The sequence below is a fragment of the Thalassophryne amazonica genome, chromosome 3 (genome assembly GCF_902500255.1).
Source record: "Thalassophryne amazonica chromosome 3, fThaAma1.1, whole genome shotgun sequence".
Classification (NCBI taxonomy): Eukaryota; Metazoa; Chordata; class Actinopteri; order Batrachoidiformes; family Batrachoididae; genus Thalassophryne; species Thalassophryne amazonica.
In genome coordinates this window covers 125,990,546-126,016,753 of record NC_047105.1, presented here as the reverse complement: position 1 = coordinate 126,016,753, position 26,208 = coordinate 125,990,546, and the positions used below count along the sequence as shown (strand labels likewise).

The 26,208-nt window shown below is 42.1% G+C and overlaps 1 protein-coding gene across 1 annotated transcript in view; it reads left to right on the top strand.

The window, feature by feature from the left end:
• plekha6 (pleckstrin homology domain containing, family A member 6) overlaps positions 1-20,841 on the top strand; it is a 229,762-nt gene extending 208,921 nt beyond the window's left edge. The window contains exons 21-24 of the mRNA XM_034167419.1: positions 7,569-7,702; positions 10,246-10,394; positions 11,856-11,963; positions 19,725-20,841. Coding sequence (XP_034023310.1) covers positions 7,569-7,702; positions 10,246-10,394; positions 11,856-11,953 — 381 coding nt within the window. The 3' untranslated portion in view covers positions 11,954-11,963; positions 19,725-20,841. The remainder of the gene's footprint in view (positions 1-7,568; positions 7,703-10,245; positions 10,395-11,855; positions 11,964-19,724) is intronic.
• The last annotated feature ends 5,367 nt before the right edge of the window (positions 20,842-26,208 follow it).

Here is a 26,208-nt window from a genome sequence, read left to right as displayed (position 1 = left end):
CCATCCTGTCTTTCACGTGTCACGAATCAAGCCTTACCACACCTCACCACTCTGCACCCCTGGACCTGCACTGCCCCCTGCCCGGATCATCGACAGGGAGCCGGCATGGACCGTGCGTCGGCTCCTGGACGTCCGTCACAAGGGTCGGGGGTTCCAGTATCTGGTGGACTGGGAGGGGTATGGCCCCGAGGAACGCTCCTGGGTGAAAAGGCGCTTCATCCTGGACCCGGCCCTCCTGGCCGACTTCTACGCCCGGCACCCGGACAAACCTGGTCGGGCGCCAGGAGGTGCCCGTTGAGGGGGGGGTCCTGTTGTGTGGGCCGCTGAAGAGGAGGTACTGCTGGCCCACCACCACCAGATGGCGCCCTGCTTGGAGTGCAGGCTTCAAGCACGAGAGGGCGCCGGAACCAGTGGAGTGACAGCTGTCATCATCACCACCAGCTGTCACTCATCTACGTCAACCTCCATAAAAGCCGGACTGCAACTCCACCTCCCCGCCGAGAAATCATCTACCATACAGGTAACTTCTCTGCTGAATCTAAAAACCTTGTGTAATAGTCTGATCTCATTTGCAGCCGTTTTCCTGTGACGGTGTCCTTATTCTGCGGTATTGGCATTTGGTGTGGACTGCGACGGCTTCGCCTCACACCCCAAACCAGATAAGTGGTTAAACAGGAGCTGCACGAGTGTGTGATTGGAGGTGGAGGTGCTCCCTCCTAACTGAACACAGACTGTGGGATTACTGAGTGTGCGTACTCACACTCATCAAACTGTTTCTGTTCTCTGCCAGCAGTACCGGGTCTGACTGCTGAAGACGGTGGCCACCTGGGGCGCAGGGCTTGGCGGCTCCGGTGTTCTTCAGATCTGTTGGTGGTGGAAGCTGTGTGGGTTCCGGCTCTTCTATCACCAGACGTCTTCTATCTTCGAGCCTGCCACACGCCACCTTGTGTATGATTGACATTCCGCACTATTGTTATTGTCTGTACTTCGTTGTGCGCTTCACAACATTAAATTGTTACTTTTTGGCTTATCCATTGTCCGTTCTTTAACGCCCCCTGTTGTGGGTCCGTGTCACGACACTTTCCCAACAGCTTTGCCCTCTTCAGGTTGGTGGAGTGTCCTTGCCTCAAGTGGAGGAGTTTAAGTATCTCGAGGTCTTGTTCACGAGTGAGGGATGGATGGAGCGTGAGATTGGTGCAGCATCTGCAGTGATGCGGTTGCTGTATTGGACTGTCATGGTGAAGAGAGAGCTGAGTAGGGGGGCAAAGCTCTCTATTTATTGATTGATCTACGTTCCAATCCTCACCTATGGTCATGAGATTTGGCTCATGACCGAAAGAACAAGATCATGAGTACAAGCGGCCGAGATGAGTTTCCTCCACAGGGTGGCTGGGCACTCCCTTATAGATAGGGTGAGGAGCTCGGTCACTCGGGAAGAGCTCGGAGTCGAGCCACTGCTCCTCCACATCGAAAGGAGCCAGTTAAGGTGGCTCGGCATCTTTTCCGGATGCCCCCTGGACGCTTTGCTGGAGAGGTGTTCCGGGCACGAACCATCAGAAGGAGGCCCCAGGGAAGACCCAGGACACGCTGGAGGGACTACGTCTCTCGGCTGGCTTGGGAACGCCTTGGGGTTCCCCCGGAGGAGCTGGACGTGGTGTGTGTGGATCGGGAGGTCTGGGCAGCTTTGCTTGAGCTGCTGCCCCCGCGACCCGACTCCGGATAAAGTGGAAGAAAATGGATGGATGGATGGATGGATAGGCAGGTGCATAAATTTGGGCACCCTTGTCATTTTATTGATTTGAATACATTTAGCACTAATTATTAGAACACACTGGTTTGGTAAGCTCATTGATCCTTGACCTCCTTACACAGGTGAATCCAATCATGAGAAAGGGTATTTAAGGTGGCCATTTGCAGATGTTTCCCCTCTTTGCATCTCTTCTAATGAGTGGCAACATGGGAGCCTCTAAACAACTCTCAAATGACCTGAAAACAAAGATTGTTCAACATCATGGTTTAGGGGAATTATACAAAAATCTATCTCAGAGATTTCAGCTGTCAGTTTCCACTGTGAGGAACATAGTGAGGAAATGGAAGCTCACAGGCACAGTACTAGTTAACGCCTGAAGTGGCAGGCCAAGAAAAATCTCAGATAAGTTGAAGCAAAGGATGGTGAGAACCCACAGACCTGCTCCAAAGACCTACAACATGATCTTGCTGCAGATAGTGTCTCTGTGCATCGTTTAACTATACAGCACACTTTGCACAAAGAGATGCTGTATGATGCTGTAATTCCGAGGAAGCCTTTACTGTGTACACGCCACAAACAGAGTCGCTTGAGGTATGTTAAAGCACATTTGGACAAGCCAGCTTCATTTTGGAATAAAGTGCTGTGGACTGATGAAACTAAAATTGAGCTATTTGGACATAACAAGGGGCGGTATGCATGGCTGAAAAACAACATAGCATTCCAAGAAAAACACTTGCTCCCTACAGTAAAATTTGGAGGTGGTTCCATCATGCTGTGGGGCTGTGTGACCAGTGTAGGTACTGGGAATCTTGTTAAAGTTGAGGGTCACATGGATTCCAGTCAATATCAGCAGATTCTTGAGAACAATGTTCAAGAATCAGTGACAAAGTTGAAGTTGCCCTGGGGCTGGATCTTTCACCAACACAACAACCCTAAACACTGCTCAAAATCTACTAAGGCATTCATGCAGAGGAACAAGTACAACATTCTGGAATGGTCATCTCAGTCCCCAGACCTGAATATTATTGAAAATCTATGGTGTGATTTTAAGCGGGCTGTCCATGCTCGGAAACCAACAAATCTGAGATGTTTTGTAAAGGAGAATTGTCCAAAATACCTTCAACCAGAATCCAGACTCTCATTGGAAGCTATAGGAAGTGTTTAGAGGCTGCAAAAGGACGATCTACTAAATATTGATGTATTTTGTTGTTGTTGTTGGGGTGCCCAAATTTATGCACCTGCCTAATTTTGTTTAAAGAATTATTGCACACTTTCTGTAAATCCTATAAACTTCATTTCACGTCTCAAATATCACTGTGTTTGTCTGCTATGATATATTTAACTGAAATTGCTGATCCAAAAAACTTATGATTTATAAAGGAACATCATAGAAATCATCAGGGGTGGCCAAACTTTTACATACAACTGTAATTTAAGGTTGGTGTTGAAGAGGATGTGCAGCCAGCTGGAAAATTTTTTCATAAATTGTCACCCTAGGGTGGTCCTGAAAAACAATGTTCAACTTTTTCAAGGTGCTTCTTCATTTTCTGGTTCATTTGGGGGGAAAAATAAATTTGGTGAAATTTCATGAGATTTGAAAAATATTAACCACTGCCGCCTGGCCCGTTTTTTGTGATGTGCGAGAGACATGTTGAGTTATTGACTGGATACATTCATTCATTATTGGCATCAGTGGCAGAGTTTGTTCCATCTGCCTCAGGTCACATTTTTGAGGCATTCAAGAACAATGGACTATCTACCCCTTGGACACCTCTTTTCCCCTCCCCTCTGCAACCCCTCCTGCACTAACAATCTATATGAAGAGGATGTGTGCCAGCAGTTTTGCAGACAAAAAGACTAAAGAACAAGTCATGTCTGAGAGCCTGTGCTGACCAGCTGGCTCCCATCTTCACCCAAATTTTCAACAACTCTCTGGAGCTGTGCAAGGTCCACTCCTGCTTTAAATGCTCCACTATTATCCCAGTCCCAAAGAAACCCTCCAGAACAGGAATAAATGACTACAGGTCTGTCGCCGTGACATCTGTAGTCATGACGTTTTTTGAAAGGCTGGTGTTGAGCCACCTGAAGGACATCACAGTACCTCTGCTTGGAACCTCTGCAGTTTGCCTACCGAGCAAACAGGTCAGTTGAGGATGCATTCAACATGGGACTGCATTACATCCTGCAGCACCTGGATTCTGCAGGGACGTATGTGAGGATCCTGTTCATGGATTTCAGCTCAGTGTTCAACACCATCATTGCTGACATTGTCTACCAAAAGCTCTCCAACCTCTCTGTGCCAGCTCCCACCTGTCAGCGGATCTCCAACTTCCTGACTGACAGGACACAGCAGGTGAGGCTGGGGAGCATCACTTCCAGCACACAGACAATCAGCACTGGTGCCCCTCAGGAGTGTGTGCTCTCCACACTGCTCCTCTCCGTCTACACCAGAGGTCTCAAACCGGTTCCAGAAAGGGCCGAGAGGGTGCAGGTTTTCTGTGCAACCACCCACTCCAGCAGGTGATTTCAATGATTAAGATCACTTTGAGCAGGTGAAATCAGTTAATCAGTGAAAACACCTGCTGGAGTGGGTGGTTGCACAAAAAGCCTGCACCCTCTCGGCCCTTTCTGGAACTGGTTTGAGACCTCTGCTCTACACAAATGACTGCACCTCAGGGGACCCCTGTGTTAAACTCCTGAAGTTTGTGGATGACACCACCATCATTGGTCTCATCCAGGATGGTGAAACTTCAAGAGAAACTCCCCATCACTCCTCCACTCCATCAATCAATCAATCAATTTTTTTTTTTTCTATAGCGCCAAATCACAACAAACAGTTGCCCCAAGGCGCTTTATATTGTAAGGCAAGGCCATACAATAATTATGTAAAACCCCAACGGTCAAAACGACCCCCTGTGAGCAAGCACTTGGCTACAGTGGGAAGGAAAAACTCCCTTTTAACAGGAAGAAACCTCCAGCAGAACCAGGCTCAGGGAGGGGCAGTCTTCTGCTGGGACTGGTTGGGGCTGAGGGAGAGAACCAGGAAAAAGACATGCTGTGGAGGGGAGCAGAGATCGATCACTAATGATTAAATGCAGAGTGGTGCATACAGAGCAAAAAGAGAAAGAAACAGTGCATCATGGGAACCCCCCAGCAGTCTACGTCTATAGCAGCATAACTAAGGGATGGTTCAGGGTCACCTGATCCAGCCCTAACTATAAGCTTTAGCAAAAAGGAAAGTTTTTGCTCCATCCTTAACAACACTGCGTCTACTGTGGAGACTTTCCGGTTCCTGGGATCCACCATCTCCCAGGAACTAAAGTGGACCTCCTACATACACTCCATCAGGAGAAAGACAGAGGATGTATCTCCTCAGACAGCTCAGAAAGTTCAACCTGCCCCAGGAACTGCTCATCATATTTTATACATCCATCATCCAGTCTGTCCTGTGCATCTCCATATCTGTTTTGTTTCCATCTACCTCCAAACATGACAGGCACAGACCTCAATAAACTGTCAGATCTGCAGGAAAAAAAAAAAAATCAATGGAGCCAGTCTGCCCTACATCCAGGACTCATACCTGTCCAGGACCAGAAAGCTAGCTGGTAACATCTCTGAAGACCCTCCCACCCTGGAGACACACTGTTTAATCTCCTCCCATCTAGTTGACATTACAGAGATCTGTACATCAAAACAACCAGACACAGGAACAGTTTCTATCCACAGACCACCACACTAATGAACAAAAAACTGCCAAAAAACTCACAAATTTCACATTTTATTTGCACATTTTTATTGTGAATTATTTAGTATATATATATATATATATATATATATATATATATATATATATATATATATATATATATATATACACACACACACACACACACACACACACCTCAGGACAGGTGTGCAGTTACCTCAGGAGACACAGATTGGGGTTACAGTGCATCTGGAAAGTACGAGGTCTGTGATGAAAAAAGCGCTCCTTTTTATTTATTTTTTTAAATAAATGGATTTGATTCATATGTTTTTATGTCAGACAAGCTTGAACCCTCGTGCGCATGCGTGAGTTTTTTCACGCGTGTCGGTGACGTCATTCGCCTGTGGGCAGGCCTTGAGTGACGAGTGCTCCACCCTGCCTGTCGGAATCTCTTTGTCTGAATAGCCGCTGCGGACGGCGCGCGTTGCTTTATCAACATTTTTTCTGGACCTGTGAGGAATATCCGAGTGGACACTATTCGAGAAATTAAGTTTAACGGCTGATGAGAGATTATGGGGTGTTTCTGTCGCTGTAAGGACTTCCCACGGAGCGGGACGTCGCGCAGCGCTTCCAGGCGCCGTCGTCGGCCTGTTTCGACCTGAAAACATTCTAATTTAAGGCTTAATTCACCCAGGATGTCGTGAGAGAACAGAGAAGATTCAGAACAGGTCGATATGAGGACTTTATGCGGACATTCCACTGTTTAAGGACATTTTGTAATGAAAGATGTGCGCGCAAATTCGCCGAGTTGTTTCCGTGACGACTCGGCGAATCTGTGTGCGCCGCGACAGGAAAAACACCTCCGTGTTGAAAACCATTTGTAAAATTCAGGCGGCTTTTGATGGCTTTCAACAAGTGAATAACTGAGAAACTGTTTAACAGCTTGGGCATGTTCCAACTTGCCCGTTAAGGTTTCCAACGGAGGTGTTTTTCCTGTCGCGACCCCCTGCGGTCGGGTCCGGCCCGACATGCGACTCTGCCTGCACGTTCTTTCATTACAAAATGTCCGTTAACAATGGAATGTCCGAATAAACTCTTCATGCCGACTTCTTCTGAAAGTTCTCTGTTCTCTGATGACTTACTGGGTCAACAGAGCCTGAAATGTGGAAGTTTTCAACTTGAAACGGCGAGATGACGCCGCCTCGAAGCGCAGATCGCCATCAGGCGCCGTGGGCCGTCCTTAAAGAGACACTACCACACCAAAATCTCTCATCAGCCGTTACAATTTTTACCGAAAACCAGCTGAATTTATCGAATGGTGTCCACTCAGTTGTGCCTTACAGTTTTTGAAAAAATTTTTATCAAACAAAGCAGCAGTCTCTGAGCCATTCCTAAACAATGAAAAAACGAGGAGAGGGTGGGCCACTCCTCACTCAAAGACTGCCCACAGGCGAATGACATAACCGACAGGCGTGAAAAAACTCTTGCATGCCCACGAGGGTTCAAGCATGTCTGATGTAATCACACGTGATTCAAATCCATATGGTTTTTGAAAAAAAATAGTAAGGTCCGTTACTTTTATCACAGACCTCTTATTCACAGCACTTTACTTTTTCCACATTGAAAATATGAAGCACTGTGAGTACTTTCCGGATGCGCTGTATCTCCTGTAATTGTGAGGGATTGTCAGCTTTGACATTTTGTCTATGTGGTGAGTCTCCCTGGGCATGATCCAGCATTCAGATGCCTCCTCAGTTTTGAGGATCCCAGGAACTGGAAACAGCCAAGGGGACACCCAAGTGTCAGGTGACAGATAGACAGCTACTTTAAGTAGGTGGTGACAGACCTGTCTAACTGCATGGACATTCTCCGGGACACAGGATGGTTCCATGGTATGGTGGATGCAATAGACACATGGCACCTGCCCATGCTCCCAGACCACAACATGCACTTAACTAATGAAAATAACAAGGACTTAGACATGCCCCAAATGTACCTGTATCATATATTATGCCAGCCGTTAAGATAGAGCTCCTCATGTTCATGTGATCTCGTAGTTAACTGCCATAATGAATTAAGACAGCATGTTTATGTCTGTTGGGTGTGTTTTAGCTGATGACTCCTGACAAGGTTGTGATCCCAGAGCGGTACCTGGATGTGGAGGATGACACTCCTCTGAGCCCAGAGGAACAGCAGGAAAAACAGAAGAAACTGGAGAGGATCAAAACACTCATTGCCAAATCAAAGTATGTTTGGTTTATTAGATTTACTGGATTTGACACACATATGTAAGTTCATGACAGCACAATGCTGTCATAAGCTTGTGATCTAATTGTCTTTGTAATACGAGGTTCACCTGAAGACTCTTTCTCCTATGTGATTAATTCAATACCAAGCAAGGTACTCACACTGAATCACATATCTGCTTAAAGTTTGTAATGTTCTCTATCAGACAGTGTCGTTACTCTTCCACATAGTCACCTTCCCTTTCCACACACTTATGCCAACTCCAGACAGGTATTTTTATTCTGTTGATGAAGAATTACAGTGTGTTCTCTCTGCACCAGTGATGCACAGCTGCTTGCTCTTCTGCGTCATGAGGGCAACAGCAGCCCGACAGGTGTTTTTTCAGCTTGAGTAAAAGGGAAAAGTCAGAGGGCGTGAGATGTGGACTCATATGTGGGGGTGGGAACATCTCGTAAAATTTCAGTCACTGCAATACATCCTGTGTTTGTCGACTCGTGCATGGACCAGCATTGCCAAGCTGAATGAATGAATTAATGACTGAATTGAGTGAATGAATGATACTCATAGGCAGCTGGTTTGTGCTATGTAAGCCTGATTGATCCTGTCAGATCACCAGCGGCTGTGTTTGTTTCTCCAGGTGAAACTGCTGTTGCGTCAGGAATGATATCCGGCGTAAAACTTGTGCCAAATACCAATGCGGATCTGGCTGTATCTGCTGTGGCGACCCCGAACAATAATGGGAACAGCTCAACTGTCAACAACAACAACACTCATAACAACAAATACAAAATAATCATGCACAAACAATATAAATTAATCAGTGAACTAAAATTTCAAATCACAACCAAACAATAGTGCTCAATATATAAACCCAAAAACAATAACAAAATTGGTAAACCTAATTCTTCAAACTATAACAAGTAATTTTATTATTTTATGTGAAGCCTTAAAGCCAACTAAGGTACAGCGTAATTTAATGTTATCAGGACAGTTATTCCAAATGGTAGCACCTTTAACGGAAGCACATTTTTTTACAGTAGTTCGGATCTTTAATTTCTCATAAAAAATAATGTTCCTGTCAAATTATAACTGGAGTCCCTCATTTTAAACAGATCCTGGACATGTTGAGGCAGAAGTTTATTTTTAACTTCATACAAATAATGGATTCACTGAGTCATGATATTGTTTGTTAGGGATAATTCTTATGGCTTTCTTTTGCAATAAAAATATTGGCTTAGTATTAGTTTATATGTGTTTCCCTAAACCTTAATACAATAAGTCATATATAGAACAAGTAATGAATGATGTAAAATAGTTAATTAATGTTGGGAGAGGAACTGCAGAATTGCAATGGCTTTTGACATTTATCATCAATAAAAACACCAAGAAATTTGTATTATTTACTATTTCAATTTCAATATCATGTAGCAATAATTTTTTGCTTAAGTTACTGGACTTGTTTCCAAATATAATGCACTTGTTTCTTCCAAAAATGGAGCAATAATTTGTTTGACATTGTTTACATTTCTGTGAGTCCTCCTCCATCATGTCCAAGAGCTGTCCCAAATGATCCCCACTACAAAACACAGTCGTATCATCAGCAAATAAAATACAACTTATGGACTTGGAAACCAAACATATTTCATTAATATATAAAATAAACAACAGTGGCCCGAGGACTGAACCCCGGGGCACCCCACAAGTAATTTTCAAGAATTCAGAATTTGTCCCACCAATGTGGACACACTTATACCTATTGTGTGAGTAGCTAGGTATCCAATCATGTGCCAATGCCCTGATACCATACTTCTGTAGTTTGTCCAATAGCAAAGTATGATCTATAATATCAAATGCTTTCTGTAAATCAAAAAACCCTACAGTATATTGCTTATTTTCAATTGCATTAGTAATTTGTTCAACAAAATCAATTACAGCCAGTGAAGTAGTGCGATTGTTGCTGCTCGCTAAGTATATGATGTTTAATTATGACATCAATAAATACTTCACAAAATCTCTGAAGAGAGAGAGAAAGAGAGAGAGTCTTTTTCCAGGTCACACCCACTTCAAGCATGCGCACAGCTTTTGCAAAGTGTCCACATATCGGTCAGAGCTCGTCCACCCGCACTTGACGCTGTGCATCTGTGGATGTCACGGGGCAACCATGGGGTGTGGCAACAAAGACTCATCATGGCTGGAGTTTTGTCCTTCAAACTCCCTGTGTACCTTTTGACTCTTCTGCCATCCACAAAGGCATTGCATAAACAACACACATTTGTCGATGAGTGTTCACATGTTGACATTTTTTACCAAATACTGTGTGCATGTGCTACATGTCGAGCAGGATTATAAAGGATTACTCTCGTAACAGGTTCACTTGCTTGTTGTTGAAATGATCACACTGGAGGCAGAACTTTATAGTTAACCCTCGTATATTGTGGCACAAAATATTTAAACCAATAACTACCTCCAGTTTGTTTTAGATCCCAAACTCACCTGTTTTTATTCTCCTTTGTCCTTTCAATTTTTGTCTTCCCCATTTCAGTCTGCAGAACATGGTTCCACTCTTGGATGGTCCAACAGAGGGAGGAGCACACATCAGTTCACAACAGCAGCTACAGGAGCAGGAGAAGCGTATTGAAATTTCCTGTGCACTGGCTGCTGAGGCATCTCGTCGCAGTCGTCTTCTTTCTGGTGAGGAATCATTCTGCACCTCTGCTGCTCCAGCGTCAGTGTCACTGAGTCATCTCACCTTGGTGATCATCACAGTACAAGATATCAACACTGGAGTGGCTTCAGGACAACTCTGTGAATGTCCTTTTGTGGCCCAGCCAGAGCCCAGACGTGAATCTGATTGAACATCTCTGGAGAGATCTGAAAATGTCTGTGCACTGACGCTCCCCATCCAACCTGATGGAGCTTGAGAGGTGCTGCAAAGAGGAATGAGTAAAACTATCCCAAGATAGGTGCACCAAGCTTGTGGCATCATATTCAAGAAGACTTGAGGTTGTAATTGCTGCCAAAGTCGCATCAACAAAGTATTGAGCAAAGGGTGTGAATACTCATGAACACTGTTATGTACCAGGAAATGAGCTTTCAAGGATTCTCCTGAATAGGATTCAGTACCAGGTCCTTGTAGCTCAGTGGCTGGAACACTCTAGCTTTACACCCAATAAGTGAACCATTGACTGCAGTCCAACTCTGCAAATACTCCGTTAATGCAAGTGCAAGTATCTGCAGTGCTTCTTTGCAGGCTATGCTGATTTTCACAAAGCACATTGGTTTGGTTGACTGAGCTGCTCTGTAGGACATCCTGAGAATTTGTGGGATCCCCAAGACATTTCTGGACATCATAGCCAGCCTATACACAAAAACTGAGTGCAGCACAGGGGAGGAACTGAATTTTTCCCGGCAAAAACTGGTGCTGATCAGGAAAGTGTTCTGACTCGCACACTGTTTGATACTTGCACGGCCTGGCTGTTGGTCAGGGTTGTGCTGTAGCAGTGCTGTAGGTGTCTCAGTTTGTGAGGAAAGGTTTACTGATCTTGACTTTGTGAACAGTGCTGTATCTCTGGGTAATTAATAGATAACCTGATTGCAGCATTAGAAAAAGGTGACGGAGGGGTCTGCATGTCTGGGTTTAAGCTTATCCTGGGTCAAGACTAAGCTTTCACTGAGATTTGAATCAGAAATGCAGTAAATCTGATTTGAACTGGCAGTTTGAGCAAGGCTTTGAGCCATATTTGACCTGCAGTCTGAATGTGGTCGATCTGAGCTGGAGCTGAGCTAGTTTTCATTAATTCTTCAAGCTTGGAAAGCTACTTGGAGAAACTAAAATAACTTAAAGGTCACCTTGTGTACATGAAACAGACAAATGTAGACATGCAGAAGATAACTTTCAACAGAAGCACAGATAGAGAGGTTCTCTACAGGTTAGGAGGTACGTGTGAGAACATCCAGATTTAAGTAAATATCAGCCATCCATCCTATGATGAACCTGGCAGAACAAAAAACATTCAAATCCTTGTTACAGTCAGACGATCCTCCTATTTAGGCGACGTAACTCACAGTATGTCTCCGTGTTCTTGCATTACACCCCATTTGTTTTCCATTTCCTTGTGTCCACTTCCTCTGTCTCCCTTAATCTCATTCCAGCCCAGTGCGCATCCAGCCCCCCCACCTCCCCGACCAGCATGGCCCCACCCTCTTCCTCTGCCGACTTTTCCAACTCTGCCCACATCATGAAGGTGTGAATCTGACAAGGTGAGTGTTGATTCTGCACACCACATCTACCAGAACTCTTTCGATCCTCCACTCCAGAGGTCAGTATTTCTCATCCTGGAGATGATCTGTTCTGTGCATTTCCCATCTATCTCTGCTCTTTATGGTTGTGAACACCCACCGTTTGTCTTTCTCTTCACATCAGCTTTTTTCCTAGGAATTTGCAGGCAGCTCTATGAGGGAACCAGCGTGGTTTAAAAAATAGTGAGGCAGTCATTCACGTGTTCTGTCAGCCTGGCAACCACTGAAGTATTTTTGAGCAAGACCTAAAGCTCGACTAGATACAGAATGAAGCACTTCAACCTATAAAATATGTTATACTTGAGACCTCTGCTTTCCTGTGTACAGTCCTGGTTAGACTTTCTGGCAACCCAAAATGTAAAAAAAATAAATAAATAAAATAAAGCTTGCAGGAGGTCATTTTTCAGAAAAAGACTTATTTTGAAAAACTGCAATGGAAACTCTTCTTCTTATTACAGGTCTCGTAAGGTGACATTGTGGGTCATGACATCGGTGTGTGACTGGGTGAATGTGAGGCATAATTGTAAAGCGCCTTGAGCGTCTGACGCAGATGGAATAGCGCTATATAAATGCAGTCCATATATGGTTAAAACACACACACACACACTCACCTTCAACTGCTTATCCAAGCTTGGGTCGCGGGGGGGCTGCAGCCTATCCCAGCAGTCACAGGGAGTGTGGCGGGGTACACCCTGGGCAGGACACCAGTCTGTCACATATAGACAAACACATTCACACCTATAGACAATTTATAAATATATTTTTTTTAATTTTGTCTTTGGATATGGGAGGAAGCCGGAGTACCTGGAGGGAACCCACATAGACACGGGGAGAACATGCAAACTCCAGACAGAAAGGCCACAGGTGGGAATCGATCCCATGCCCTTCCTGCTGTGAGGGCATGGGATAGTGCTAACCACAAAGCCACCGTGCTGTCCTTTTGTTGAAACACATCTGACTTAATTAATTGTTGAAGGTAAGAAGGACACTGCAGAGTAGTGGAGGTTTTCACTTTAGGGTGTCAATCGCAAATTAATTCCACTCACAGTTATATGATATCATTAGGGGTGTCATGGTACAAAGAAGGCACAATTCTGTACATATTTGTGTTTAAATGTCACGATTCAGTACGAGTTCGGTACAGGAGCTTTAATCACAGCAGCACAGAGCTGCCGTCAGACACTTGCCACTGCAAGAGAAAGTGTAAATGGAAACTTTTTCATTAAACATTTATGAACTGATTACATCTCGTGTCATTCGGGTCGGGTTTTACTGCGCAGTGCGCTGTTTTGGTTTATGTCTCTTTCTGTCACGCTGTGTTTAGAGTCAGACTCCCTTCAATATTTTGTCCATTTTAAGTTTCTTTTATTTTGACAGCATGTCATAAAACTTCACTCTGTACACATTTGTTTGCAGTGTCGCTATTTGGCGGCCGTCTCATTTGTGTAACTTCACAGTAATATAAAACATCAATTTGTAAGTTGGTGGCATTTTCTGTCTTAACTCAAATGCACACTGAGCAATTCAACACAAACGTGTATCAGTGCACTTACACTTTCAGATTCATTTATTGGAATAAAAAGGTAAATTAACCAGTTCCAATTCAATAGAAAGAACTGTGCAATATAGAATGTAGGATATAGAATACACTGTAGCATATGGTAGTAACTTCATCCTTATAGCATTTTCATATATGCAATATCCTGTGTTCTTTATTTATTTATTGTTTGTTGTGTATATACAGATACAGAGGGTAGTTATTGATATTTTTTAAACCCTACTTATCACTACCTTGGACTTTTATTCTGTGCTTTTATTCTGTGTTTTTATTTATTTGCGAAGTGCACCGATATTTCGTTCCCTGACAGCGTCTGGGAAATTTATTACTGAATGATGGTAAAAATGAGTCTAAGTCCATTTAAGGTCCCAAAGTTTCTGATTGGCATACCCAGCATACTGATGGGTGTGGCCACACCTCATACACTGAGGGTCAGGCCACGCCTCATGTCCAGAGCATGGAATGGGAGTGACTTGCAATCTGTAGACAGGAGATGAAATGTCATTGAGTTACGGAGAGAAGCACGGCTCTCATACTGTGCAGTCCTACCATGTATTCCTACTGCACTGGGCTTGAGACCAGATGAGCCTTGCTTCCCATCCCAGCATGACTGGAAAAATCACTAAGGGCCCTTGGGCAAGGTCCTCAATCCGCTAGTTGCAATGGAAGTAGGTGTGTAGTGAATACCTTGCATGGCAGCATCCTGAAATCAGGGTGAATGTGAGGCATTGAAGTGCAAAGCGCTTTGAGCGTCTGATGCAGATAAATGTAGTCCATTTATTCTGCGTGCAGTTGTGTTAACCAAACTGTACCGTGCGTACTGTATGTTTCAATACAAATACATGTATTGTGACCAGTGGTGGGCACAGTTCTGATAATCCGATAACCAATAATTATTGAAGATAAAGTTTTCATTATCAGATTATCTTTTCAGATAACTTTGAAAACCATTATCGGACTAATTCCGATAAATTTTTGTCCGATAATTTTTAGACCATTAACGTGGTAAACAAAGGTGAACAGATGTGTAATTGTACCCTCTGTAAACAGAGGAGAAGTGCTTCTAGAAGAAACTGCTCTATCCTCTGCAGGCAAAGGAGAACTGGTCACCAAAAAAAAAAAAACTAATTTCTTTTAACCCCATACTGATACGTGGCCAGTATCACCCAAGTCATCCAGAGGCATATATTTTTAACTTATGGTTCAAATTTTAACCAAACTTATTTCGGACAAGTTATTTAAATTAACGTCACGTCTGAAGTTTTATAAAGTGAAAATATCAGATATATGTTTTAGTTTTAAAGTAATGCGCTAATTTTTAAGGTTTTAGTGAGGACATGCTGTGTCCAGGTGCATTATGGGTATGATAGGGTATCTCAGTACATTCACGACAGGAGAAATGCATTTGAGACACTCTGATTAGGCTCCACGGACAACAGCATTAAACTCTAGTGCCTAAAACTCTTGTGAATATATTCTCTGGGTTTATAGACATTGTTATTGTGTTTGCGTTTATTAAATTCCACGCATCTTAAACGTAGCAAGTAGCAACACAGATTATCTGGAATTTTGTTTTGGCAAGTTTTCAAGATCTCTACTGCCATCTACTGGCCAGTAGTGTTCATGGCAGTATTCAAACTGAAGCTGGGCAGACACTATGATATTTTCAATCACTGTACTCGGTTCCAGCTCAAACTGTACCACAGAACCACACGGTGTAAAAGTTCAGAGCGCACAATTTATGTTCTCACACACATTGTACGTTCAAAAACCACACGTCGTACTCGTGTTTCCAGAAGCAAAATGTAAACAAAAGCTTTTTTTTTTTCAAACTTAATTTACAAAAACTCTCAATGGGAGACATCAAAGTTTAAAAAAAAAAAAAACATTACAAGACAGGTCTGCGGTGTTTGCACTAGCACAGTGCGAGAGGACACTTGTAGCGCTTCAGCAGCGGGATACCCTCACGACGGCCGACCAGAATATCAAACAGGTTTGATTTTCATCTGACCATATGATCACCGATCAGGAGGTGGTCGTGAGATGTTAAACGCAGCTCGTTACTCCATGTACGAGGGTAGGCTGAAAAGTTCTAAGGCTCACTATGATACAGTTAATGCATTAACTGCATAATAGTATACTCGTATACTAAACGATTCAGGACGCGCGATTAACCTGAAACTCAGTGCGATCCAAAAAATTCTCGCACAAATGAAAAATCAGCTGAATAAGTGCCAAAACTCTCACTGGCACTAGTAGATCATGGCAGTGTTCCATTTATTTTGACACCGGTTATATCAGACGGTTATCTAATTACAACTTGGCTTTTTTTTTTTTTTTTTTTTTTTTTGAAAATGCCTTTTTTTTTTACAAATAAAAATGGCATATTTTACAAAATAAATTAAAAAAATAATTCAATATCTATACATGTGCATACATACATATACAAAGCACAACACTGTACTGTAGTGCTCAGTTCAAAATGACCTGACAACCTGTACTGTGGACATAAGAACAGAACCAGGTCCTTTCAGATGATACAACATTACCATCCAGAGGCAGACAGATTTTTTCCAGTTTGAGAAAATAAAGGACCTCTCTAATCCAGCTTGTATAAGTAAGTGGTGCTGGAGACTTCAAATTTAACAATACTAGCCTCCTGGCCAGCAGAGCTGTGAATGCAATTAAGTCTTTTTTAGCAGGAGAGAGAGTAAGTGAAGCAGGTCACACCCTGAACAGGGCAGTCACAGAATTACAAGATTCAAGATTCAATACTTTATTGCCATGCAACCAATGCAAGTTGGGATTTGTTTCAGTGTGCTCGTAAACAAGAGACATAAAAAGCATAAGCATACACACAATACTCCACATAAAATCACACACATTATATCTGAATAATAATAATAATAATAATAAAAAAATAGACCCCCTTAACCTGAGTCAGATTAAAGTGTCAAGTGCAAACATAGACTCTCAGCAGTGGCTTGTTAAAGTGCTAAGTACAGTAGTACAGTACGCAGCAGATACAAAATGGACATATTGCACTAAAATGCTAAATAAATAAATATATAAAAAGATAAAAAGAAATACAACAATGTATATGAGCTCAGTCATAGTCATAAAAACCTACTTTCATAAGGTGCTGGTGCAGGAGAATTATTTAGGTGCTTAATGGCTCTGTAGTAGGTGCTGTTGAGAAAGCGTGATGTTTTAGTGGTTATGGCTCTCAACCTTTTACCTGATGGGAGGATGTTGAAAAGGGAGTTAGCTGGATGTGACTGATCTAGTAGGATCTTCAACCCTTTCCGACATATACGTGTTTCATAAATAGTAGAGATGGGTGGGAGTTCACAGCCAATGATCTTTGAGGCTGTGTGGACTATCCTATCCATCTGCATCCTTTGTTGAGCAGTGGAGTTGCCATACCAGACAGTGATGGAAAATGTCAGGACACTTTCAATAGCTGCTTGGTAAAACAGCAGCATCCCTTTACTGGCTACCCCAAACCTCCTCAGCTGGCGTAGAAAGAAGAGTCTTTGGTGTGCTTTTTTGGTGATGCAAGTAAGGTTCTCATCCCATTTCAGGGAGGAATCCATCGTAGTGCCCAGGAATTTAAAACTGTTCACACGTTCCACCTCCGTTATGTGCAATGGCAGGGATGCCTTCTTTTGTCTGCGAAAGTCAACCACTAACTCCTTGGTTTTCGCTACATCTAGATTATGAATGTGACACCACTGTATGAGTGAGTGGACCTCATTTCTATAGGCACTATCGTCCTCACCAGAAATTAGACCCACTAGTGTAGTGTCATCTGCAAATTTAAACATTTTCACAGTATCAGTTTGTGATGTGCAGTCATTGGTGTACAAGGAATATAAAAGAGGTGACAACACGCATCCTTGGGGAGCACCCCTGCTTATATATTTAACCTTGGAGGTGTTATTGTGGATTTTGACCACTTGGGAGCGCTGTGTTAAAAAGTCAAGTATCCAATGACAAAGGGAACTATGAATTGCCATTTGCTGCAGCTTATAAAAGAGTTTGCTGGGTAAGATTGTATTAAAAGCAGAGCTATAGTCTATGAAAAGAACCTTAGCGTAGTTGCCTGGGGTCTCAAGGTGTTGCAGGATGGAATGTAAACACATGGACACAGCATCATCAGCTAGGAGCAATATGCCAACCAGTTACATTGGACAAGGCATGAAAGGCGTGCACAAAGTGATGTTCATCAGTGAAATCACCTGCTGGAGTCAGTGGCTGCAAAGAAAGCCTGCACCCTCTTGGCTCTTTCTGGAATGTCTTTGGTACTAGGTCTCTTTGGAGAATCCTTGGGTGCCATTTGTAATCACTGTGTATTAAACATAATGTGCTCTTCTTGGAGCATGATCCATCATGCAGGTGCCTCAGTACTGAGGACTCCAGCAAATGGAAAAGTCCCATAGTCCGGCGGCTAAGGGACAAATTTTAGGGGAATCATGCACTTTTATACAAAAGCGCCAAAACTTTATCAGAGGTACTTTATAGTGTCCTGAAGTATATAAGATTGGGAGACATTGAATCCATAAATGTCTACACTCTAAAAACGTGGGTTTAAGAGAATAACCATTTTCAGCCTTCTTCAGCTTGTAATTCATGACAAACTCTTATCCCAATGTCTTTTTAAGTTCATAATATAAACTTGAAGGTTATGAAAAATGTATTAAGGCTAAGTAGGGATGCTTCGAATGTACTTCAGTGTGCTTACACTCTTAGAAAAAGCGTTAATCTAGGGAAAGTGACTAAATATTGTCTAACGCATTGTGAATATCAATATACCTATGAAATATAGCAGTTTGCGAGCATAGGGCAAAGGAAAGATGCTACTCATGCACTCTAACATATTTACACTCTAAAATAACAACAGTGTTTGAATGGAAAGAAATGCTTTTTAATTAATTACAAGAAATCAATTTTGTTTTTATGGCCATAACCATTATTATTATTGTTGTTGTTGTTGTTATCATTATTATTTTATGTTATTGGTATTAAGACGATTATCACCATATTTTTTAACTGAAAACATTGTAAATACCTGGTTGGCATAGTAGAGAAGCTTGAATCTTCGACTGGACTGGGTTGCTTGACGTGAGGACGTTTCGCTTCAAATCACAGAAGCTTCCTCAGCTAAAATTCTTGCTCTGGTAGTCTGACTTCTGTCTTGACTCTTGTAGAGTTTACTCTTGTAGAGTTTACAAGACAACTGACAACTGAGAGCCTACACAGAAATACCTTGTTGGCAAACTTCCTAGATATGCACAAATGTTTCATGAATATTTTTAATGAACTACTCTCTACAGCTTTCATGCTAGGAAGATCACAGTGACCTAATTTTTATGTCTCAGAGGTAGAGGCCTGTTAAAGATCCCTACAGGCCTGAAATGAGTCCTGTACCTCTTTCCATTTTGAAACATACCACCCTGCTAATGTATAAGGATGTACGACGACGTATGACGCCGCACGACGGATGATACATGATCACATAAGCTCAGTATAGCTTTGCACTAGTTGCAGTAGCCATTCTCTACAGCTTAACAATGTCCAATCTTGATCACTGGCCCCCTACATAATAACCATATGATCGTATTGTCATATGAATAGCAAAATATACACTGTATTATAACCATGCAAACACCCTTTTAAAAAAAGCAGGATACAGGGCTAAAATCAAATGTCTCCCGCTTTGACATGACTTAATATAACCTAAAGAGTCCCTGGACAAAGTTTGGCGCTTTTGTAAAAAAGTGCACAATTCTATCCCTTAACTGCTGGACTACCAGGGGAAGCACACGTTTCTCTTTTCTTCACCAGGTAGTTGGTTACTTTTGGGAGATGTGGATGGACTGGTCGTATGCCTGGATAGTTGCTTTCCATGGTGTGGTGGATGCTGATCCTCTCTAATAACTGTTATTATGAATTTTTAATCGTGGTGGTCTTAACTACAACAGACTAAGAAAGTGTATCTTGAATTTGCCCAAACTTTTTCGGTGAGCTGCAGTTATTGTTATATCATCTGAGGTTTTTGCATGCTCCCATGTTTTAACATTTTGGTGTTGTCACATGTGGTTCCAGAGTGACATAATGATTGTTTCTTCAGTCTAATGCCTTCTTTCTTTGCCTGTTTCTAGCTCAAGCCCTGGCTGCTGTTAAGTTTGATGGAGCATCTTTCTGAGATTCACTGGACAAGCAGAACACTGAAGATGACCACAGACAACCGGCTATCACTTTTTTGATGTTTAATTTCTTCTAAATTGATTCAGCAAAACTATGAAAGCTGTCAAAGGATTTTCCTTGGATGTAAGAGCAAGTCTAAAACCCAAATGGATGATACAATGACTTCTTCCACCTCCAGTCTCCCAAACCTACAATGGTCTCCTGCTGTGTGTGTTCAGCGGCACAAAGGAAGCCTGTGGATTTCGCACCAGCTTCACATTGTGTAATGTTTCTATATATGTTAGCTCAGGACATGTTATACAAAGTAGAAATTGTAGTTGGACTACAAAGCGATTTATAAGAAAAAGCTGGTTAGCTGAGGTTTGATGTTCAGTTCACAAGGGAACACTGTATGTTTGAGGCCCACAGCCGCAAAGATAAATCAAGAGAAAGCTTTTGGGATTGATACATCTGAGGTTGACAAGAGGTATAATAGAACCTATAAAGAGTTGAGACATGCTTCTTGACACTCAGAGCCAAAGGAGAATGACATAGTCTCATGTCAAAACCAACCTTAAGAACTGGCCCATGGTGTGTGGCCCACAGAGGACCACGTGTCACGGACTGACTGAGGGTCACGTATTTACCCACACAGACACACATTCCGATTGGTTTCTCAACTGACCGAAACAAGAGTGAACACTTTGTACCGAGCTGAGAACTCTCCTGTACACACTGATGCCTGCTTTACCTCTGTCCTCTCCATGCCAACACTGTCATGATTTACATTCATATGCAGCATTTGTATTGGATAAAAATGTGTTGAGGGAATTGGAATGCCACCAAGATTCACTTTTATTGCAGCGCATCGTGCTGTTTGTTCCACTGCATCCACTGCTTTCTAATTTACAAAGATATATTTTATACCAGAGGCGTATAGGTAACCTATGTTACCCTTTTTGCTGCTTCACATGTCAAAATGAACAGTAGTTGCATTTACATTGACAGCAATATTCTGACTTTAATCTGATTAAGACATATTCTGAACAAGACACTGCCAAATAAATACCATTTTCTGGTGACTTTAACCAATTTCAGTTCAATTTATTTAATTTATATAGCGCCAAATCACAACAAAGTTGCCTCAAGGCGCTTCACACAAGTAAGGTCGAACCTTACCAACCCCCAGAGCAAGCACACATGCAACAGTGGTAAGGAAAAACACCCTCTGAGGACCAGAATAAGGTCATCATGAGAGTAAGCAATAATCTGATCAGGATGTGGAGCATTGTGATTTTATTCAGCTTATTGAGATTGTAAACACCTTTATCAGACTATGATCTCCTCTTGGAGTTTTACAAGCATTTTGCAACATATAAGACATAGGGGATGTAATGCAGCTGTGTCATGAATCAGAGTACGTTCTGTTTCATGTAAACAGGAATATGATTGGAATATTCTTTACACGGCTCATATAAAAAAAAAAACATAATCTAAATATGGCCTTATTCAGAATAAGTTCAATAATTGGATTATTGCTGCCCATTTAAACATAGTCCGTGTGCTCCAAGAGTTGGTAGTGCAGGGAGCTAGCTTCTGAAATTTACTAACCCACTGCCAGGCTAAGCCAGCCTGTAACATCCCTATGGGGTTTGTCCAGAGTGTGTGTGAGACCTGCTCTTTACCTAGATGAGTGGGTCTCACCTATTCTTTTGGTGGGGAGGTGACGCCGATGTGCAGCTGACTCACCACCTGTTCCATCTGTTGTCCTCCTGACCAGCTCTCCCCTCCCGGACAACCCACGCTCCACACAGATAGTTATTATTGTTTAAAGGTGAAAACACATGCAATCTCTGTGTAGATACAAGCTCTTCCTCTTGTAAGGTAGCAGCAGTGCCCTTGTGTTGTGCTGCACAGCGACGCCACCAAAAACCACCCTGCTCACTATCCCACTGTCCCACCAGGTGTTTCAGCAGCGCCGACCCTGCCTATACCTGCCGAAACCCAACCTACTGCCACACATGCACCATCCAGTTTAACTCCCTTAAACACACATAACATTGCTGATTACATAAAGGACAATACACATCAACAGATGCATGTTGAAACCCACCTGTCTCTGTGGTCACCTGGATTTCTGATCACTTTGTCTGTTAAATTAGTTAAATTAAATTTTGGGGAAATAATGATGTAATAATTACAAAGTAATCTGTTGCATTGTCCAATTTCAAAAGTTCTCAGAAAGCATGAAGCTGAATTTGTAAAATTCCACAAAAAAAAAAAAAAAAGATTTGCACTGATCTTAAAACATTGTTGTAACTAACATAGCCATGTCTGAGTGTATATTTCATGGTCACAGATCCAGATCCTGAACCACAGTACACAAAAACTGACTATTGTCTGTCCCTCACTGCTGAACCTGTTTCTGAATGTTGCATATGAATGTAATTCATATAAAACGGTTGTATAATGCACATTTCCACACCTGCGTCTGTAATAATGTGTTGACCAGTAGGCGCACTGCCACCTACAACCACTTTTTTCCCCAAAGTTAATTTCATTTTTAATTCATCAACAGATGACTTCAGTGATTGTCTACAAATATAGGTAAAGTATGTTGGATATATGTTTATAAATGGTACGCTGTATGTGGAAAGATGTGAAATAGAAGTGACCTTAGTGTACAGTTAGATGATATGCAGTCGTTTGAGAGGATTTATGTACTGAAAACCACTAACATATCACCCAAATGTCATCAGCAGATGTTGTGCCATGTCTGAACCATATCTGTGTGGAATATCAACTTAGTAATGCCATGATTTATACAGAAGTATGAGTCTGGAGGAAATGCAGCAATACTGATTTAACGGGTTCACTAAATTAAATCTGTATATATACATCTGATCAGAATTGATGAGTTATCAAGGTTCAGAGTAGAGATTTTTAAAAATGTTGAGCTATCTAAGGAGCAAGCTTTTTTGCAGGAAATTTTGTCTGTAAGATGAAATTTGCACAAAATTATGGTCTTCAAGACAGCATTTGAAGGGTTCAGATGCAAAAACCCTGTATCTCCAAAATGACATTTTTTGTTGTTGAGGCCACCATGCACTTGGTTTCTGATAACTATCAGTGTTCAAAATACTAAATAATTTAAACAAACTATTTCCGTTTAATTTCTGCAAATCTGTGCATTTTCAGTTGTGTTTTCCTTGAAATCTCTATTTTAAACTGCAGGATTTTTTTTTTTCATTTTATTTAAAAAATACTGAGTTACTGAGTTTTGCATTTGAACCTTTCAGTTATTACATTTTTGTTAGTGTTGAGTCATATTTGGGATAAAGTATGACCTGTGGTGATCAGGATCAGCCTGCTAGGACGGATCCACTTTGGTTTGCTGTACTTGGCTTCTCCCATTTTGCTGCTTTGGAATACACAGGCTGATAGAAATGTCATCAAATGTCAGAAAAGTTTTATTAAATTATGTTAAATTACAGTTTTACATTACAAACTGAGGTGATGAATCCGAATAAAACACTACTTTTTTTTTTTAGATATTTTCAAACTGTGTTACGATACTATCCGAGACTATTGTAAAGCTTAGATAAACATTCTAAGAGTCAAACTGTTACAAATGAACAAATCTGCATTTTAATTTGTAGTGTTATAAAACTGGATGAGGATGGGGTCTTTAAAAATTGCCATAGGACACGCACATTTTTTGCAGTCTTGCAAAGTGCTCCACCTTCAACAGACTTGTGATGATGATGATTAATAAATATGTGAAAGCATCTTATTCCTGTTACACCAATTGGAAGTAAACTGATGAACAGATTTCTGTTTGCATGCAGAAACAATTTATTTTTGGTGAAGTAACAACTTATTTGCATGTGGGAAGAAGATGCACAATGAAACTAGGACCTTCTGTAATAAGCACTTATTCCAACAAAATGTCATCTTCCATATTATGATATATAAAACTTAAAGCTCTTTGGAGATTCCGTAGTGTTTTAATCTGGGTGTCTAAATTTCCTCCAAACTCATACTCTCCACAAACACCTCGCATATCGTGTTTATTGCTTTTCTTGTGTTTGACTTTTATAAACTCATCGATGTTTAAGTGACCTGTTTTTACAGAAACTATGGGCACATCACATTCAGCTTAAAGCCGTTAGCAGCTCCCACTCAGCAAAAACTGAATAAGGATATAAGAGAATACTATTTTTTTGTTGTTTTGTGGTTTGTTTGTTTTGATTTTTAATGAAAGGAAATAAGAAGAGGTGGTACATATTTTTTTAGATGCATGGATATTCAATGACAAGTTCACAGGTTGAAATTTTTTACACTCAAGTAACACAACATTTGAATTTTTCACGGAGGAAGAAGACTCTTGCTCTTGAGGACTGTCAAGATTCTTTTGGATGAACTGAAGTCTGATGTGTTGAACGCTGAAACAGCCAAAGGACAGGGTCTAATATTTGATGACATATGTAGCATTTGTGGCTGTTGAAAATAAATATATATGTTTTAGTTACACTATATTCTGTCAAATATAACCTGACAAACTGCTTGAACTATGCAAATAATAAAACACATATTTGCTTGCTTTCAGAAAATTTGTAATAAAGTGAATGTATACAAATACAGCTTACCTTGAGAGGATTCACAAAGTATTTAGTATGACAACATATGTCTCTACACACACAAGGATCCACAACACACACAACAACTAGCCAATTCCTCTCGGGCATCATAGTAGCCAAGCTGAGTAGGCACATGAGTGAACACATGACCACAGCCCAGAAGGGCTGTTGTGTGGGCCGCCAGAAGAGGAGGTACTGCTGGCCCACCACCAGAGGGCGCCCTGCCTGAAGTGCGGGCTTCAGGCACGAGAGGGCGCAGTCGCCTCACAGGAGCAGCCAGGGTGACAGCTGTCACGCATCACCTGCAACAGCTGTTACCCATCATCTGATCAGCAGGGGAATTTCAGCAGGACTACGCCTCCACCTCTTTGCCGAGATATTGTTCTACCTGGAAGGTAACGTGCTCAGCTGACTGGTTAACAGTGATCTTTTGTGACTTTTGGGAGTTGTTTAGCTGACTCCTTTTCCAACGAGTGGTGGAGGTAGTTTTCCTGCCGTGCGGATTCCTGGGTGCAGACGCACCCACATGTAATTGTTCTTTTGTTCCTCGCCAGCAGTACCAGGTCCGACACGCGAAGGCAGTGGCCACCTGGGAGTTCGGGACTTGGCGGCTCCAGTATTCCCGGGGTCTGGTGGCGGAGGAAATCGTGTGGTTCTGGTTCTGCTTTGGACAGACGTCTCCTATCTTCGAGCCTGCCCACACGACACCTTTTGTGATTTGGCTTTGTCTATTGTTGTAATCTGATTGTATTTGTTGTGCCCATTCACAACAGTAAAGTGTTGTTATTTGACCTCATCCATTGTCCGTTCATTTGCGCCCCCTGTTGTGGGTCCGTGTACCTACACTTTCCCAACAAGGGCATTGGAAACAATACCAGAGGGTTAAAATACATGCTACTGGTTGGTAGAGCAGTACACAGGACACTAAGACGAGGCAGATCAACCTGAGTGCAGCCTGGACTGACCACAAGAAAGCCTATGACTCAATGCACCATCCATGGATACTGGAGTGTACACTAGGCTCATAAGACACTGATAACCTTCATCAGGAACTCAATGGGACTGTGGAAGACATCATTGGAGGCCAAATCCAAGACACTCCCTCAAGTAACAAGTGTTGAATATACCAAGGCGATGCACTGTCCTTTCTCGTGTTCTGCACCAGAAAGGTCAGAATTTGGCTCCCAACCAGTCAAAAATGTGCATATTTCCATTGTGTCCTTGGGCAAGACACTTAACCCACCTTGCTTGTGTATGAATGATGTGGTGGTCGGAGGGGTCATAGGTGCATGATGGCAGCAACGCTTCCATCAGTTTGCCCAGGGCATTTGTGGCTACACTAGTAGCTTACCACCACCATTGTGTGAGTAAAGCCTCGAGCCACGCATGTGTGTGTCAGTGATTATTTGAAGAATGATCCACGTTTTAAACCTCGTCTCGTGTGTGTTCCCAGGTCTGCTGGGTGCTACCCTACCATTTTGAGGGGGGAGCAGCACATTAGTATTTTAGATTTTCTTTGATCCGTGTAAGAGCTTTTGCAGTTTCTCTTAGTTTGGTTGCATCTTCTTCAAAGATATCCTCAGTTGTTACTTTCGGGTACTCTTGCCTATTGATTTGCTGGTATTCTTCTAGTATATGTTTTTGGGTTTCCTCCTCAAGCATTGCAGAACCTACAGGATACATTGGCATATTTATTCCTATAGTTGCATTTTACTGCCAGCATTCTTGTTCTTGCCATCATGATGCTATGTGCTTCCATCCTGTTTAGTTTGTCCAGGTAGGGTTTCCTTTTTCCTATTTCCAACATTTTTACGTTTTC